Source organism: Rhodamnia argentea, chromosome 6 (assembly GCF_020921035.1).
Source record: "Rhodamnia argentea isolate NSW1041297 chromosome 6, ASM2092103v1, whole genome shotgun sequence".
NCBI classification, from domain to species: domain Eukaryota; kingdom Viridiplantae; phylum Streptophyta; class Magnoliopsida; order Myrtales; family Myrtaceae; genus Rhodamnia; species Rhodamnia argentea.
Window position 1 is genome coordinate 4,059,035 of NC_063155.1, and position 18,832 is coordinate 4,077,866.

Genomic DNA, 18,832 nt, shown 5'->3' on the forward strand with positions numbered 1-18,832 from the left:
AGCATATTGAGTAGCGACATCCAAGAGCATTAATAATAAGAGAAGTTACCACCAACCCGTGCCTAATCTCTCTCTGTTTCAATTCTTGCCATGTGTTTTATTGAGCCACGATGCAGGGGTTTGCATGAGACGGGCAACGGTGCCAAGCGTCGGGGGACGTTGGTCGGCGATGCTTCGCCGGATCTAGACGTCGGGTGACACTGGGCAAGGTCTGGTGACGTCGGATCTGTGCTACGTCGGGCCACGCCAAGTAGCGTCAGGCAACGCCGGCCACTCTTGATCTAGGGTTGGGTAGTGTTGAGCAACGCCAGGCGGCGCCGGGCAACGTCGACCGCTCTCTCTCTCTCTCTCTCTCTCTCTCTCTCTCTCTCTCTCTCTCTTACTGAAAGCGGAGAAGTATTTTAATGACGATCGTAAGCTCTGATACCATGATGAAAAACATAATCGTGAATAACTCAAATCAGATTACATCATCTTTGTATATATAGTGAGCATTAGAGCTCACTAATTATGGAAAAGACTAGATTACCTTTCAACATTATCGATGTTTCATGTGCAAGTTGCAAAACCCTGCTCCCTACTTATGCATCCTCACCCCATTGCCCCCGAATGTGGGGATTCGAATCCCCACCTCCCTCTTCCCAAATGAGAAGAGTGGCTACTTGGGCAATAATATATCACATGTCTTCGAAACCCCAACGGCTAGACATATGGGTGGGCCGACCTCGGTTAGACTCTATCATCTTAAAGGGCCACATGAGTGGGTTGGGACATGCAATTCCCTTCTTCAACGTGGCCTGTCTATCTAGGTTAACCAAGTCCATCCTTTTTTTTTGTCGAAATTGAGAATTTCATTAAATTAAACCAAGTCCACCTACAAGAATAAGGGGCATCAAAACACAAGATTTCTCAAACGGGGAAGGGAGTTATTAACCCGAGTTAAGGGGAAGGCATTGCATCTAGAGACCTTTACAACCCGGTCTGCCCGTCTACTTTCACGAGGGTAGTAGGCAAAATTCTAAATTCTCAAAAAGGGCCAAGAGGTAAACACAATTAGTGATAAGTGACTCAACATCCCAAGAACAGAGGGAAGAATCTTTTAGACAACTTATCAAGGTTGAACAGTCAAACTCCAACGTTAGTTTTAATTGATGCCAACCGGCAGAGTGGTAGAGAGCATAGAGGTAGGCTAGGATTGCGGCTTGAAGGGTATATAACGCTCGGATTGGTCATGCGATGCCTTCAATCAATCTTTCTTTTAAACCATGGGACACGCATGCAATTGCCCCTTACGTGATCCCGAGAGGTGAAATCCATCGATGTTTATCTTCAGCAATCCCAGGTCCGGTGGTTTCCATCTTGGCCGTAAGTTCACCGATATTGCCTTGTACTTTAAGTTGCTTCTATTCCACTTCGTGTAATATTGATTCATGTCTATGCTCCCAAATAGGTTTGGCTACTTGTATTGGAAGAAGAGAGAGTTGCACGCTAATCAAATTTTCTAAAGGGTGACGACGATGATCTTGAACGGTAAGTTATTCTCGGTCATATCATTGTGGTTTAACAACCACCCCTCAAATATATTTACTAGTTGGTGAGAAAACAGGATATTGAATTCGGGATTTGACAAAACCTGTTCTCTCTTGTCATAGAGGAGGAATATGTGCTCGGCTACCTTGGGTTCTTTTTGACACAAGGGGCAAATCGGCTTAGGTAATACTCTTCTCTTGACAAGTTCACCCTGGTTGGTAATGCATCTTGGCAGATGCTCCATATGAAAAGTCTAGCTTTTGGAAGTGATTTCAGCCTCCAAATTTTGCTCTGGAGAGCTTTAGGGGTTTGGTAGGAAGAAGAGGCTTGCCTAGCATCATGTGTGGTCCCTTGCTTTCGTAGTTCATTGTATTTGCTATTAATGAAATAGCACTCGGATCAATGAGGTGACCACACTAGTGAATCTTCGGTTCGAGTAGATGATAGTGGAGTAGCAAGGATTTCATTCACAACAACTTCACCAAACATGTTGTGTAAAAGTTACACATTCCAAAGGGGTTCCGCTAGGCGATAAGTTCTACAACCATGTTGGGTTCATGTTGGTTCTTTCATCCTCCTAATTCACCTATTTCCAGCCATCTATCTTCCCTAATTCTAATTTCATCCATGTCACCCACTTTCCACCTCACCTCCTTCTTAATGGTATCTCTTTCGATAAGAAGGCTTTGCCGATCCCATGATGGACGAGACCCCCTAGTCGCATGTCATAAGTCACTGTTGGAAAGTAACATCCTTTAGACTTCATTAATTTACAAAAAAAATTGAAATCTCAAGCTTTAAATAGAAATTAGGTTTAAGGGATAATGGCACATATGGCCCTTGAACTTTGGCCTAATGTGCAATATGATCCATAAACTTGTAATTTGTTTAATATAGTCCTTAAATTTTACCCTAATGTACAATGTCATCCATGAACTTTTAATTTGTTCTATGTAGTCCTTGGAATTTTGATATATATTCAATTTATCCCTTGAACTGTATGAAAGTGTTTACTATTTCCCCGTCATTAATTCAAATTTAAGGATAACATTGAACATTTGCATATAATTTAGAGATTAAATTGAACACGTATCAACAGTACAAAGACCACATTGAACAAATTAAACGTTCAGGAATGACATTACATATTGGTCTAATTTCAAGAATCATATTGAAAAAATTAAAAATTCAAAGACCACATTGTATATTGGGTCAAAATTCAAAAATCATTTATGTCATTTTCTCGGGAAAATTGCCAAAAAAAAGCCCTAAACCTTTCACACTTTTGTCAATTAAGTCATAAACCTTTTAAGTTTGTTGATTCAAATACTAAATTTTTCACCTTTGCCGATTCGGTCCTATTGCCCCGAAATAACTGGTTAGGATGTCGGCCGTCCTACAAAACCGAATCCGCAAACTTAAAAGGTTTATGACATATAAATACTAAACACTTTCCTAGTCAGCAATTTCCAGCCAAAAAGATTGAATCTACAAATTTAAAAGGTTTAGAACTGAATTAGTAAAAGTATGAAATGTTTAGGACCTTTTTTTGACAATTCTCCCCATTTTCCCCGCATCTAAAGTCGAAAGTCATGCTGAAGCCAGCGTTCCTAGTAGTGCCACACAGCCGTGCCGCACGGCCTGGCCCGGAGCGCTATGTTTTTAATTTATTTTAATATTCTGTTCTGGGCCTGGCCCATTAGTCAAACCTGCGAAGGCCCAAGTAGGTAGCGGGCCCGGGCCCGGAAAGCTCGCTGCCCGCTTCTGGTGACTAGGCAAGAATAAGGAGAACCGGGGTCGCGAAAGACTGGAACTACAACCGGTCGAACCCGGTCGACCGTCACTTCAAGACGGTCCCTGTCTTGACCTTCACCGAGAAGTGGTTACTCGCTTGTTGGAAAGTCGTCGTCCTGTTCTGGTTAGTCAGTCTTCTTCCTCGCGAACCACCTTCCTCTCTTGTTCTCTGCACAACAACTAAAGAAGCACAGAGAGAGAGAGAGAGAGAGCTCATAAGCATTCTCTCTTCAGGTCCAGCAACAATGGCGTCTTCCTCGACACTCCATCTTTTGCTGGCATTGCTAACCCTTTCGATCCTCTCCTCGAATCGCTTGGTCAAGTGCGACAGTAAGCTTCCGCAATTCGCGCTTCTCGCTGGCGTTTCCTTCGCCCGCAGTTTCATTCTTCTACTTGTTTACTCATCCATTGGTTACTTCCTTACCATATCCGAGAGAGTGAGTGGCATTGTGAATATCGCTTGTGAACCTGGATGAGTAGCGAGATCTGGGCATCCTTGATCTGGGCGCCAAATCTGGTTTAGCCTTGTTGTTTGAGCTCGGAAGAGTTACTGTTTCAATCCGCTAATGTCAGTTTGACTTCGGTTCGGTAGTGATTTCGCGGTTGTCGTACCGTAAAAGAGTTTTGCGGTTGCGGAGTTGATTTTCTGATTGGATGTTGTGCAGATGCCGTCGTCCTCTCTCGACCAATGCGCGTCGTAGGAGTAGCTACTAGCGATGGTTTATTTATGCTTCGATCCATCAGGATGCTGCTGAATCTTTTCTTCATCTTAGGAAGATATAGACTTGGATGGAAACATTGATAGGAAAAAAAAAAGCGATCTTTGATTATCCTGTGAACACAGTCGGTGATGTGCAAATATGTGCAGTAATTCATAAATCTCTGATGCGATGAGTGGTTGATGTTACTGAAAGCAAGCCAATTGAGGGTTTGGATTTGTGTTATGCCGTCACTTAATTTGTAGGAAGAAATATGATGAGAATTTTTCCAGCTTTGGGTGGCCACCGAAATCTACCCAATTCTCATCAACTTTGTTGATATTCGACAGTTTTCCATATGTCATGATGTCATTTCACGATAAGTTTTTTTTTTTTTTTTGGTGCTTTGTTGCTGCTTGTCCTTGGAGATTTTTTTTTCTGAGGTATCTTAAACTGATGACTTAAGAGCATGGAGAAAATTCTTCACATACACAGATGCCAAGTTTCTGAATTCCATCCTTTTGCTTGACTTTAACTGAATCTCGCATAGATTGTAGGAACATGCCTTTCCACTTAGAAATGCTATGTCACTGCCGGACTGTAACTCATGTTGCGGTGAAATGGAATCAACTCCCTTTAACTGGATGGAATCTTCTGGAGAAAATTATGGTGATTGCTGACAGCGGACTAGATTTATCTCAAGTATCTTCATTGCACAATTTGTTTTATCATCAAACCTTCTGATGGACTGGTTTTGATAGTTTGTCCCTGTTTTCTATCTGTGACTTTGCAGTAATAGGTCGTTGAGCCATATGTTTACTTTTAGTTCTATGGTCCTTACACTAGAGCTGAATTGGTCTTTCATTACGTGGATCAACTGATTTTTTTTCCCATTACAGTAGTTCTGTTAATATCCAGGAGAGATAAATGCCTCAATCTATGTAATGCTGCTCTTTGCTGCTCCTCTCAGTACACTTTCTTGTAACATATCACTGGATGTATCCTACTTCGCAAGATTTTGATTCCATTGGTAGTTCGATGCAGAGTGCCGTGTGAATTTGTAGATTGTAATTGCTGGTCACCTTCTGCTGATTTTTGCTACTCGCCGATGCAGATGCCAGTCTAAAGTTCTTCCTTTATCTTTTGCATATGGACGAGCCATGTCTTTCAATGTCATGCGGGGGATGGTTAAGGCCCCCTATTGCAATGGGCTAATCCCACCCACCATGTTCTCTTATTCTCATTGTTTCTTATAACTTTACTAGCTGACTGACATGCAAAAATTAGAGCAATTTTGTATTTCAGAGCTGGTATGCTGTTGAAAATCAGTGCCATATAATGCATTTCTTGAATATCCTTGAATAGTACATCTCCAAGGAACAACCGCCTTACTCCCTCTCCCATCTCTCACATATGCACCTGCTCGCGCTCCCATACTGCCATCTAATTCATCTTCACCTTGTCCTTGCAGGTGAGGAAGATAATCTTCTTCAAGGCATTAATGGTTATCGGACATCTTTGAACTTAACAGCCCTTACAAAGAATGATAAGGCGGAATGCCTTGCCGAGGAAATAGCTGATCAATTTAAGAATCAACCTTGTACTAATACGACGGGTGCTGACACTGTACCTGGTACTGAGCCTCAATTCTCCAACTATCCAACACTTTTAGCCAACTGCCATCTGAACGTCTCTATCACAAGGGATGGGGCAATAATGCCTGCTTGTGTTCCCAACTTGGTCCCAACCCTTGTCCTCTCTAACTTCACTCAGTCTCAGTATTCAGGTAACCTGAATGATAGCAAGTATACAGGAATTGGAATTAGTTCTGAAAAGGATTGGATGGTAGTCATCTTAACCACGAATACACCCGAAGGAAGCTACTCGGCTGTCCAGTCAGCCAGTTTGATTCTGAAAAGCAGTTTCATTTATCAATTGCTCTTTCTACTTGTCGGTCTTGTGCTCCTATTGTGAAACTGGCGATAACATGGCCTTATGGCCGCTTGACTGAGAGCAATCAAAGCATAACTACAGAGGATTCATTGCATTGTTTTAATTTGAAGGAAAAGGTGAAATTGCAGAATAATCGTGAGTACATTCTTGTTGTAGTAGCTTGTGCTGTGGCTGGAAATATGTAACGCGACTTGGTATGAGGGTTCTACTATGTTATATGTGTTCTTCCTTTTGCCCTAATTTCATCCTTTACTTGAATACTGAGTTACATTTGGAATGGAATAAGTGCAAAAGAGTTACAGGTTGCTTGGTTCTGTTCCTCCAAAAGCTTTCCTCATTACACCATTTGTTGCGATCAGACCATAAACCTTATATTTTTCATTTTTCATTTTTTTGTTTTTTGTTGCCACATTGCATCTCGAGAGCTCATAGGCTATTTTGTCTCCAACCCCATCAAAAGTGAGACTCCAACCCCATCAAAGGTGAGAGATTGAGAATCCAACCTAGCACTTCTCATAAGAGCAGCAGGCCTCTAGGACAAAGCCCTACAGTAGTGATTAACCTTAAATCATCTGTTGCTCTTGGTCATTATTTACTTGGTGAAAATTCTAACACTGGAGCTGGGGCACTATGCCACTGAGACGGGAACTGTATCATCCATGCTATCGATTGCTCTCGCAATCTTGGGTGTGGTTGAGTGAGGCTGGATGCGGCCTTATCTGCATATTGAAGCTCATTCATTGATTCATTTGTTGCTTGCTAATTCCATTCTTTCAAGCGGTCAATAAAAAAAAAACATAGAAGAAGAAAACAGGGACTAACTACGTGGTCTCTGATAGTATGACTAAAATGGAACTGTGGAACGATATTCTGTGGTAACCATCCACGTAGTGTCACAGCTGGCTATTGGCAATGCAATAGCTTTGCCAAGAAAAGGTAATAGCCTTCATGGAGGAAGGAATCTTTTTGACTTTCAAAAGGTTCACACTCCTTTAGAAAAGCTTGTGCTGGGTAAGATTCTCTACCAAATCTGTGTGGCGTCGATGAGATAGTAGTTGTTTTTTGCTTACTCATTGCAGTAGATCAAGCTTAAGTATCTTGATCTGCAACATTCTTGTGCTATCACTGATAGTCACCAATTAATCATTGCAAAACATTTAGACTTGCTTCAGTTCATGTGTCAGTTGTGTACATCACATGATGTGGCAACTGCTAGAGGCTGAAACCAGAAACTTCATCCTGAGAGGCTGATATATTCACGAAAGGAGACTTTCTGGTTCCAAGTTTATCGAGTTTCGAAGGCAACTGCGCATAGTGTCGCCGATATACGGCAAGTTTGCCTTCAATTCAATTGCGGACTTTCGACCCGAAATGGGTCGCACGTTTTCCGATGGAATCCCGTTAGACACCATTACTTGAATTGGAGAATGTTGATTGTTTTATTGAATCCGGCCATCTCCAAGACAATGACTCACTCTGTGACAAAGTAATTGATGGATGCTATTCTCTAAGCTATGGCTATGGTCAAAGCTGTCAACTTGCTTGAGGCTCCTAAGTTCAGACAAAAAATCCCAGCTCCGTAAAGAGTGCTTTCTCAGACTCGCATCTACCCGCAGGATGTTTACACTGGTTTTTCAACTCCTAGAGGCCTATTACTTAACCCTCCCAAAAGCAAAATCAAAAGGAGAAAAGAACAAAAAAGAAAGGGTAAAAGGCCCAAGCCAAAGCCCATGTATTTTGACCAACGAGAAGAAGCTCCTAATCAAACCAGTCATCGCCCTACCCTCTTGAGGACTGATTGGAAGTTCTTTAGTAGTGGTTCACAGTTTAGCTCAATCTAGCAACAATTTACTCTATGCGACCATTTAATAATTGGGGATTTCTGGACGGTCCTTGCTTCACAATCATAAATGGGGGTTTTTATCGTCCCTCGAGAGATAGATTTAACCTTCTTATCAAAGTCGTTCCCAATTGCATCTTGCTGTATCCTCTTCATCGAATGTTGTACTTCACGAATATTATAAAGACTTCCAATGTAAGATTGAGATTTGTTCTTCGATAATACAACGATCGCCCATCCATCTCCAAGAATCGGATCCTCTGGGATTTCGGGAAGTGCCCTTAAAATACTAGACAGGAGAGTGATAATAATGCTGCATCTATAATTTGACTTTCTTTAGCATATTCATCCAGAGATTGAGCTTAAAATAATGTTGGGCAATTTTTCTGATGTAAATGATCAATTTTTCAAATTTGGCAGATATGGTCAATATGATGTTTTGTCCTTATCTTTTATTTGGCTGAGTTTTCAAACAACATAAATATAAATATATGTCTTCATCTTATGTTATGTCTTAATCATGCTTTTGATATATTTTACTTATTAGCTATGTTCTAAATAGAAGTTTGTGCGGTTCTTTGTTAATACTCTTAAGGCGCTTTCTGAAAGACTATCATAATTAGACAGTTAATAATCCATTTTCCATCAGGGGTCTATTAAGGGATTGTCAGGCAAATTGTTTGCAATCAAACTAGTACAATTCTTAATTTGCAATGCATTTCTTCTCTCATGTTTCGAGCAAACAATACTTTTAAAAAAATTATAATCGAGTACAGTTAACAAGCAAATTCTTTTGAATTATGGGAATAACGAGGGATTCTTTGAAATTGATTAAAATCGGGCATACATAATCTTTTTTTATTATATCGTAATGAACTTCATTGATTATATTTATGAATGACATGTCCACGGATTAGTTCCTCTTCGAATGATGAAAAAGTCATTACAGGACAGCTAAAGATACCAGCAATTGCCTGTTTCAGTTTTAGTAGTAGCTCTGGTCAGAATCAGTTGAAGTCTTCTGCTCACTTTAGCACACTGTTTATCACGAGGTTATGATCTTGATCTCTAGTTCCAGTGGAAGTACTTGCTCTCCTTGATCAAGATCCAGAAATCAAAGCTTAGTTTTCCCCTATAAATAGCCATCTTCTCCAATCACCCAAAATCATCCCTCAAGGCCTGAACACTGATCCAATCCAAGAGAAAGAGAACAAAAATGCATCTGGTTCAAGCTTTGGTGCTCCTGGCACTTGCCCTAGCTTGCTCTCATGCTTCAGCATCATATCAGCCCTACAAGACCCTAGTTGCGCCCATCACCAAGGACACCGCCACTTCTCTCTACACCGCCACCCTCAACTTCCACGAGAGCTATGTCATCGATCTCGGCGCTCCGTTTTCGTGGTGCTCTTGCCCGTACAAGCACCCTCCCGTGGCTTGCAAGGCGGCACAATGCATGTCGGCGAGGTCTTACCTCTCCCCGCTTTGCCCTCCATCCAGCAGCTCCTCCAACAACCTTTGCCGAAATTGCATCACAACTCCCGTCAACCCAATTGCCAAAACTTGCGCTCTCTCCGACCTCACATACAAGAACGTCGCCCTTTACACAACAAATGGCCGAAGCCCGACTAGTTCCATAAACTTGAATGACATATACATGTCTTGTGCTCCTGTGTACCTTTTGAAGTCTCTTCCTTCGGGCACTACCGGTTTGGCTTCCCTTTCGTGGGCTTCTCTCGCTCTTTCGACACAACTAACCCCTCCTTATCTGGGAATGACCAAGAGCTTCGCAGTGTGTCTTCCTAGTGTTCCTAATGGTAAGGGCACGCTTTTCTTCGGAAGCGGCCCGTATCAGTTTAGGAACCCTGCCTTGGTTGACGTATCCAGAATTCTTTCCTACACCCAATTGATAAAAAGCCCTAAATCATCCGACTATTACATTGGCCTCAGCGGCATATCAATTGCTGGGAAGGCGGTCCGTTCCCCAAGAAATGCGTTTTCCATTGATCCGTTTGGCCGTGGCGGCACGAAGCTGAGCACTGTCATTCCTTACACTGTTCTCAGGAGCGATGTTTATGACGCCTTTGTCAATGAGTTCAAGAAAGCCACCAGGGGCATTCCTCAAGCGAAAATGGTGAAGCCCTTTGAGTATTGTCTCAAGTCAAGCGCGATCGCATCGACTCGGTTAGGTTTGCAGGTTCCCCAGATCGATCTGCAAGTGGCGAGTGGGAAGAACTGGACGATATACGGAGCGAACTCGATGAAGCAAGTGAGCAAGGACGTGGCCTGCCTGGCCTTCGTGGATGGAGGGAAGGCGGCCGAGCAAGCGGTGGCGATAGGATCTTACCAAATGGAGGACAACTTCCTCGTGTTCGATCTGGCTCAATTGACATTGGGGTTCAGTTCCTCGTTGCTGGGCTATGCCACTACTTGCGCCAACTTCGACTTCACCGTCAAACCTTGATCAGATCTGTTTTAAGTTGGCTTGGCCCGCAAAGGAAAAAGAACCTTTGTGTGCAATGATGCTGTGTGCTTGTGAAAGAATAAGAACCAATAGTATAGACCCCAACCAAAAACAGCAAGTAGCTAATCCTGGTTTTTGGGCAAATAAGTGTATGTTCTTGTCTGTGTATGTGTCTGTGTCTGTGCATGTACTTAATGTTTGAAAATAAGCACGGCTTTGAAGTTTAAAGAGTGATGTCTATATGTTGAATGTCAACCGAAGCAATTTACAGAAAATCACAATTGCCAATCTCTTCCGATTAGATAATATAGAATTCACATCTCGCTAACAACCCCGGTTGAGCAGAAAGCTTTACTTTTCCACGCATTTATACCGGGATCAATACCACGAAAAACTGTAAAGTGATACATTTGCGATAAATTTACCACAAATTAATTTTTTTTACCATAAATAACCCCAAATCGGTACATTTGTGATAAATTCACCAAAAACTAATTTTTTTTACCACAAAATCCTCAAACCAGTACACCTATGATATCTCAAATTGGTACATTTGTGATAAATTGACACTTTGTTAGTTTTCATTAAATTGGATTAATACTGTGAAAAATTCAAAACTAGTACATTTGTGACAAACTAATGGTAAAAACCCCCAAACCGGTACATTTGTCGGTTGCTACGTATCATACAACTAAGCAATTTGATGTAAAATTAACGGAAACTAACGGTGTAACTGATGTAGCAGTTTGAGATTTTTGGAGGTCAAAAAGTTAGTTTGGGGTAAATTCGTCATATATGCACTAATTTAGGATTTTTCGTGATATTAAATCTTTATTCAATCTGGATGGTAACGAATGTGATCAACAAGGGCAAAGATTTGTCATGTGAGCACATGCGCTTAGGTGACTAATTTATGCTGCCATGAATTGTTGCCGAGGAAATTCTCCGCGGTTCGCAGAAGACAACCATCGAACTCAAGCTTTGCTTGAGAAGCCATGTGAAGTTCTTCCCATGTTTTGGCTTTCTTTCTGCTTTCACTGGGTCAACGTTAACCAAAATTTGCAATAATTGGGCATATAAAATATTGAATAATTATGCCATTTAGAAGAAAAAAAATCACATGAGGCCGGTCATACTTCATGTTAGTCGTTTTTGAATAATTTTTCACCTACTCTAATTATCAGGGTGAATTATACGAATGCGAAATATTAAAAGTGTGTCTAAATGAGGAAAAATTGTACAAAAAAAAAATCTTAGATTTATTATAGTTGTGTCAATTCAGTTCTAAATTTTTTGTATTTGTACCAATTTAGTCCATCCGGTCAATTTTGACTAGAAATAGCTGACATGGTAATTTTAAAAATACTTTAATCTTTTTCAAACTTCATTTGTTTTTTTCTTTTCTTTTTCTTCCCTATGGCTAAAGGAAGAAGAAGATAGGGAAGAAAAAAATCAATTAAAATATTAAAAATTACCACATTAGTGCTGGCAACGTCGGTCTATGATTTCCGGCCAAAATTGGCCGGATGGATTGAATTGACACAAATACAAAAGATTTAGGATTGAATTGAAAAAAAAAATTAATATTGAAATGACACATTACAATGGGTATAGAATTTTTTTTGGTAATCCTCCCGTCTAAATGATTATTGGAAGTGATAGAAGAGATTATGAGTGTTTTTAAATATTTGCTAGTATTTTCTTATTTGCCAAATCTGCGATTGTAATGTTGTATTTCTCGTGTGTGTGCGCGTCTAACCCTGTTATTATTACAGTTTAAATTTTGGACTAAGATAAGCTTACGGCATGAACAATCATTTGACTCGGTGAAAGGACACTTTGACGAGGAGGTACCCTTCATCAGATAGCTCAGCGCCTTTGATGATCAGTCTCTGTGTTAACTCAAAACTACTCGACTGCTGAAACAGGAGCTGAACTCTGCTGCATCATCATATGCTTATAATAGTAGTTAATTTTCTAATTTGTGCAGAAAATGTCGACAAAACACACAAGATTTGTAATATATTCCACTTACTTATCTTGCTGAGTAACCACTCTTTTTCGAATTTACCACTTACTTACCTGTTTAAGAAAAATCTCACAACCGAGATGCCGATGGCAAAGATTTACCAATACAGAGAGACCCGGTTGAATCCGTATCAGCTGTCATATGGGGCAATAGGAATTCTTTTCTTTGGCTTACAGGGTTTCATATCCTCAACAAAGAAATGAGCTTGTGGACTTGATTTTTCCAGGACGCAAGCAAATCACATCCGACCGGCGAAGTAGCATCAGAGATGCAGTAAGAGAAATCTAGATAGATATCCACTTATAATTCTTTAACAAACCTAACCATTCCCACATTATTACTCAGGAGAAGCCGTCGCCGTCTGCTAGAATTTGATTTATCTTCCCTTTCCCTTGGAAGAGGCCCCTGATCACAACTTGTAATCCCACCACTCTACGACCCACTACTTTGATGACATGCACCAATATCAAGCGTTCTTTAATTTGATGCGATTGACCAAAATATACCTTTGAAGTGCAAGCATTAGAACCCATGTGCCCTTTGTGATCTTCTCCTTAACCATCAAGTGTAATGCTGAACTTAACACCGTCTTCAGGATCTGAGCTTGCAGTCCCTTGAGGAAACCCAACAAGCCTTCTCGTCTCCAAATTGCATACATTGCGCCAGAAATTGTCTTCTCGGCTTTAGCCTGAGATTCCTTTGTCTCATCTTCATCTGATTCCGCAGCCTGAATCGTGACCTTACACCTGTCTCAAAACTAGATGAAGTTAGTTCTGAAGACAGTACTGTAGAAGGCACGGACGAACAAAAGGAAGTTGACGACAACCAAGGAACACACAACTGGAGTCTTGAAGTTCTAACCTTTATAAAGGGATGCAAAATATGTGGAACTAAGTATCTCATAGTTTTACGACAGCTCCTTTGATTAAGGTTGATAGATAGCATGCAAATAGAAATAGGCATGTATGACCAAAGAAACCCGCATTCTTAGACTAACATCCGACTGAACCACTGTGTACTAGCCATCATCAAAATATCTTGTATCAAGCTTCTGGAAAACTATTCCAAGCAGATAGCAGTTATTAAGCTCGCATTTAGGTGGACAACTTTTCACAATATCGGAGTATTTGGTTTCTATAGAAATTTCGAGTGATCTATACAGATCAGTTTTGCAAATGCAGTATCTTTCCATCAAACTTTTTTTCATTAAAGGCCTCCCATAGACCTATTTTGCATAAACTGAAACAACAGTCAAGACGAAGAAAAAAATCTGTAATTGTTACCATTCGTTCATTCCAACTGGCTATTGTAACTATGAATTCAATAATTAGGTTAAATTAGACCATGTGTCAGGAAAAGAAAAACTAATAAGTTCACCTGATAGCTGGGTATGTTATGCAGGTCGCAACACACTTGGAGACTGCACCCAGGACGAAAGCTGAAAAGGCAGAAAGAGACTCAGGAGACAACCCCGTACCTCTACTTCTGCTCCGCTTTTCCTTCAACAATCTCTCTTTCAACTGATCAAATACAGTGTACTGTAGAATACAAAAGTACTTTCAATTATTAACTATGCTGTCTGCATATGACCTTTTCAACTAGACATTAAAAATACGAAAAGCACATATCTATAGTGCCAGCAGGTGGATTCTCTTTTTATTTTTTGGAATAGTTCTATCAGGTGAATTTTAATTTCTACCAGCTGCTCTTAGGTTGTTTCCTTGGGATGTAACATTTGAGATGCAGTTTAACCCTCTCTCAAAATGTTGCAGAATTGGAAGCAACTAACATGAGTAAGACTACAGCAAAAAGTCCCTGACATCAGCTATTCCAGTAACATCATGCATGAAAACGATCTTGGAGACGTGAGAATGCATTAGATGCCTTTTTTATCTTTAAAACAGAATGCTCCCAATCATTTTTATACAAAATAACCTCGAGAATCCCGCAGCCCTGTAAAGTAGGTGCTCTCTACATGTGACTACATATTAAAAGAGAATCACCTACCTGAACAGATGGATTTATTGTTAGAAGGAGAGAAATGCCAAGACCATCAAATGCTTCCCTCCATGTGAAATCTGAAAAGGTCTTCCAAAGTCCTTTAGATTTACCAAATTCGCTTGTCTGCATCCTGGATGATGCTGTATCCAAGGGCTGCATTATGCTTTTGATATTAGACTACTGAAAAATATCAAATGAAAACAGATCTATTCGCTCTTGACGTTAACATATTATTATCGAAGAATTGAATTTTAAACAAATTGGGAAAAAAGTGCCTTTTCAGTGGTCTAAATGTCTGTAGTTTCATCAATGGCACAAAAAGATTAGCAGCTGTAGTAGGCATTGCATTAGAGATTAACCTAAGGGTTTTACTCCTTTGTTAGCATTCTACTTGTGACAACTCTCCAAATATCCCTTTTGTTTTCAAGATAAAAAACACCAATCCCTTCCTCCCATATTGTCTATCATTTTAGACACAAGAACAGCCCGTGTTAACTACCTGTGTCACAATGACAGTACAAGCTCCAGCTGCAGCTGCAACAATCAGGTTTGCTCTTGTTCCAATACTTTTATTGCCGCTCTTTCTCAAGTACAGTCTTTTAAAGAAGCTATATCCATAAAAGTAGACAAATTGTGAAATGAAAGATTGGAGATTCTTCGTTCCAAGTCCCTGGTACAATGAAAGAATCCGACCAGTAGAAATTGCCTCCCATAGGACATCTGAAATGTTCCTGAAGAAGCAAGACACAGAATAAGAGCTATCTTCATAAGTTCCATGTCAGCAACTTGGATGAGGACATGAACACTGAAACAGGTCAAGCATCTCCGTATGCATGGAAGGTCTAGAATTTGAAATAACATGAGGGAACCAGCAACATTGACTACAACCAGTTTGAAAATTCCAACTTAATCAGTCCTTGGTGTAATAAAAACACATATACCCTGGTTTCACAGTAACCTTCTTTTTGCTATTGTACAAACTTGATGACAATTCACCCCGCATCCAAAGACAAAGCACATTGCGAAACCAATGTACAATTAACACTTGACATAAACACCAAAAAACTACCAAATCAGTTTCAGCAGAAACTAGGAAATGCACAGCATCAAGTTATCTTGGACAAAACATAAATAAACACTGACATGCTGAAAACTAAATGACAATGAACAACTGGATTTTATAGTCAACCAGACAGAAACCTCCAACGGGGTTCCATAAATAGGGTTTCAAAGTCCAGCAAGCATAGATTGTGATATTTCAGCCATGTGAGAACTGTCACTCGCCCACTTTGACCACATGCTCTGAACAACACAATCACCTAGAATTTGCACGTGACCTAGTCCTAGATTATCCCATCCATGATGAAGGATCTCCATGGTGCACTGTCAGATTCATTCATCGGCAAGAGTACTGTACAGTGGAGTACATGGAGAAATGATTCCACCAGAAATCAAAGAACAAATGGACAGTGGATGTCTGGAAGCTATAAGAAGCATGAGACACAAGGGACTGAGTTTGAATTCATGATTCCTGCATACAACCTGATGTTTCTCCGTAAAATCAGTTGCCTTTCACAATCATTGCTTCCTCAAAGTCTAGCATGTGGTGGAAGCCTGTGCCGTTACATTGTTCCGTTGAAACTTAAAACAACTCCTCAGGAGAGGCCAAGGCCACGCCAATCACGCCATTTCTATGTCCATGGTATGGATCCGTCTAGACACTTATATACTCCGAACAATCTCATTGAAGCAGCCAACGAAAATTCCATCTATATAGCATCCCGACTCGAATACAAAAACAGCAACAGAACAGTGAGATAAACAGCAATTTTGATATCTCCATTGCTAATTCTGGGTCATCCCATTGCTTTACACTAACAGCATCACATTACTGAAAACACTCGCGCCATTTGAAGCAGAAACCGACACACAATCCTGCTAAAAGAAATTTCACGCAATAGCATATTCTCAAAACAAACCATCAAGATCCTGATCCAAGAACATCAAGAAAACAACGCCAACTACCGTAACCCAGAAGAAACTCCGCCAAAATCAAACACGACAACATCCAAATTCCGTGCTCATGAGTGGGACCCAGGAGAGAGAAACATCTTTGTTACCTGTACTTTTGATGATTGCGAGATCGAATCTCGGCCTGATACTTGGTCTTGCAGGTGTCGAGCGGGTAGAGGACGGTGGTGCTGACCAGAGCTCCGACGGCTCCGGACGTCGCCTCCGAGATAGACTCCAGATTAAACGCCATAATTCAAGAAGATCCTTTCGACTTCCTTCCGATGGAAAAAGGAGAACGAACCGAGATATCCCCGTACTTGTACTTCACGTGCCGCGTCCCGTCAGCCCAACTCAAGAGCTGTGGAATAGAAGCACGTTCGTCGTCTTTCGGGAGGTTAGCAGCTGGTTCAAGGAAGAGGAGAGATCACAGAGGAGAGAGACAGAGAGAGAGAGAACTACCGAAAGTGATGGAGGGAGGGAAGCGATGGGCTTGGTTACTTTCTCTCGAGTGTGCCGTGAACTGCTGTATCTTCTTGGGAATCGACAAAAGATGTTGGGCAAAATGTCGGAACGTTGCTGTAAATTTGCTACTAATGTCAATGCTTGTCGTATGACAGCTCACTTGTGTTAACCTTCCAATTATATCGACTGAGCTCTAAATTTTTTGCAATTCATTCATTCAGATTAATTTTCATAAAAAATTACTAACGTGCGGTGTGCACGCCTGGCCATGCTCCTGAATAGAGCTGGCGCTAATGAAAAAAAACAAAACTCAATTTTTGTAAGCAATTTTTTATTTTTTATTTTCCTGCTTTTTCGTGTTCCTTCTTCCTTTGCCAGTAGCCGAGCCTCGACGACGACCACAAGCGAGGGCCAACGAGGGTGCGCCTTAGGAGAGGCTCGACCTCACCAAATGTGGCAAGGTGGAGCCTCACTCGAGATTAGCCAGGTCGCTAGCCATCCTTGAGGCCCGACAACCGAGGAAACAAAAAGTAAAAAGAAAGGAGAATTAAATAAATTATTAACAATTTAATTATTTTTAAATTGTAAAAAATTGTCCATGTCAGAGTATAGGACGACCGACGTTCATGTTAGCAATTTCAAATCAAAAAATTTGCGGCAATGATGAAATTAACAAATTATCAAAAAATTTAGGATTCAATTGGCACAATTGAAATATTTAGGACCGACTTAGCACCCGTAATTGGCTTATGTTTGTTTTGGTAATTTTTCCGCCAAAAAGCAGAACCAAACACACACTCACTGCCCTAACGTTTGTTTCCACTTTCCGGACATTCACTTTTTGTTATTTTTTCATCTTGAAATGCTTACAAGTGAAAATGTAGCAATTGACATCTTTCGCATTAATAATATCAAAAATGGCTTCGATTTTCTGAAATGGCTAAATAGATGTTGTCTAAAGACAATCTTATTTGCTATATTCGTAATTTTATTTTAGTAAGTAATTTCTTTAAGTGTGAGTTAAAATCAACATCATTATCTTTAGGGTCGACACTGTAAAGAAGCCTAAATTAATACCACTTAAACACACTTATTCTTTGACACAAAAAAAAAAAAAAAAAACACATTTATTCAAATTCATTTTCGACCCACGAAAAATCCCCGAAGTCGTATAAACGTCCTAAATTATTTTAAATAGAAACAAACTAATCCCTTATAGTTGACCTCTTATTTCCTTCTAAAAATAAACAAAAGAGTGGAAAGAAATGCCAATGTTTGCACTTATTAAAAATATCTTTAAAATATTGGAACATGAAAAATATAAATATAACGAGGTCTCAATTAGAAAGAAATGTTTGGACCCAAAAAAAAAAAAAAGTGGAAAGAAATGCCAATTTTTGGCTTTTTCCCATCTATAAATAAGACCTTATTGAGACCTCGTTTAATGGTAAGATTGGTGAAATAGAAAAATGTACCTTTCATGTTAATCAATCAATCTAATAATTTTTATCAACATTTTCTAAATTGTTTCTTCTTGTTCTTTCGTATCTTAAAAAAATAATAATAATAAGTTCACCTATTGGTTGTTCTATATTTTAATATAAATATAATATGTAATCTGCAGTTCTATCTTTTTTAGGGAAATTCTTTATTTCAGTTGTGAGATATGATTTTAATTTACACTTAGGACATCTTAATTTGAGAAATTGTCTTTAAGGATCGGAAAAAATTGTTACGGATACTTCTCAAGAAAATATGGATATCATCCAACTCGGACTTTATCTTTGACCATATAATGGTTCCAAAAAAACTGCCAGAGATAGGATAAGATAACATCCAAATAACATCCAAATCATTTTGCAGGTGCTAAAGCTAACAACTAGCTCAAAAATCTATCCACAAGTCAAAAATTATCCAATTCAGCTAAATCAGATAAAATTTCAACTTAATCGAATCTTTATTCACACCAGGAGATAACGTTGAATAGTCACAAATACCTATCAATAACACGAGGTTATCATCGAACGCCCAATGGATAAATTCCATTCAAC

At 39.9% G+C, this 18,832-nt stretch overlaps 3 protein-coding genes across 3 annotated transcripts; 2 read left to right on the forward strand and 1 right to left on the reverse strand.

The window, feature by feature from the left end:
* The first annotated feature begins 3,437 nt into the window (after positions 1-3,437).
* Positions 3,438-6,208, forward strand: LOC115744871 (uncharacterized GPI-anchored protein At3g06035). The gene is made up of 2 exons (XM_030680266.2): positions 3,438-3,654; positions 5,494-6,208. Exons 1-2 carry the CDS (start codon positions 3,570-3,572, stop codon positions 5,994-5,996), a joined length of 588 nt encoding a protein of 195 aa, XP_030536126.1. The 5' UTR covers positions 3,438-3,569; the 3' UTR covers positions 5,997-6,208.
* A 2,823-nt stretch (positions 6,209-9,031) lies between these two features.
* LOC115730417 (probable aspartic proteinase GIP2) lies at positions 9,032-10,504 on the forward strand. The gene has a single exon (XM_030661027.2). It carries the CDS (start codon positions 9,032-9,034, stop codon positions 10,274-10,276), a length of 1,245 nt encoding a protein of 414 aa, XP_030516887.1. The 3' UTR covers positions 10,277-10,504.
* A 2,047-nt stretch (positions 10,505-12,551) lies between these two features.
* LOC115744874 (peroxisomal adenine nucleotide carrier 1-like) lies at positions 12,552-16,818 on the reverse strand. Its single transcript, XM_030680268.2, has 5 exons — positions 16,427-16,818; positions 14,806-15,037; positions 14,313-14,459; positions 13,683-13,843; positions 12,552-13,051 (listed from the first exon to the last, which is right to left on the reverse strand). Exons 1-5 carry the CDS (start codon positions 16,567-16,569, stop codon positions 12,772-12,774), a joined length of 963 nt encoding a protein of 320 aa, XP_030536128.1. The 5' UTR covers positions 16,570-16,818; the 3' UTR covers positions 12,552-12,771.
* Between the last annotated feature and the right edge of the window lie 2,014 nt (positions 16,819-18,832).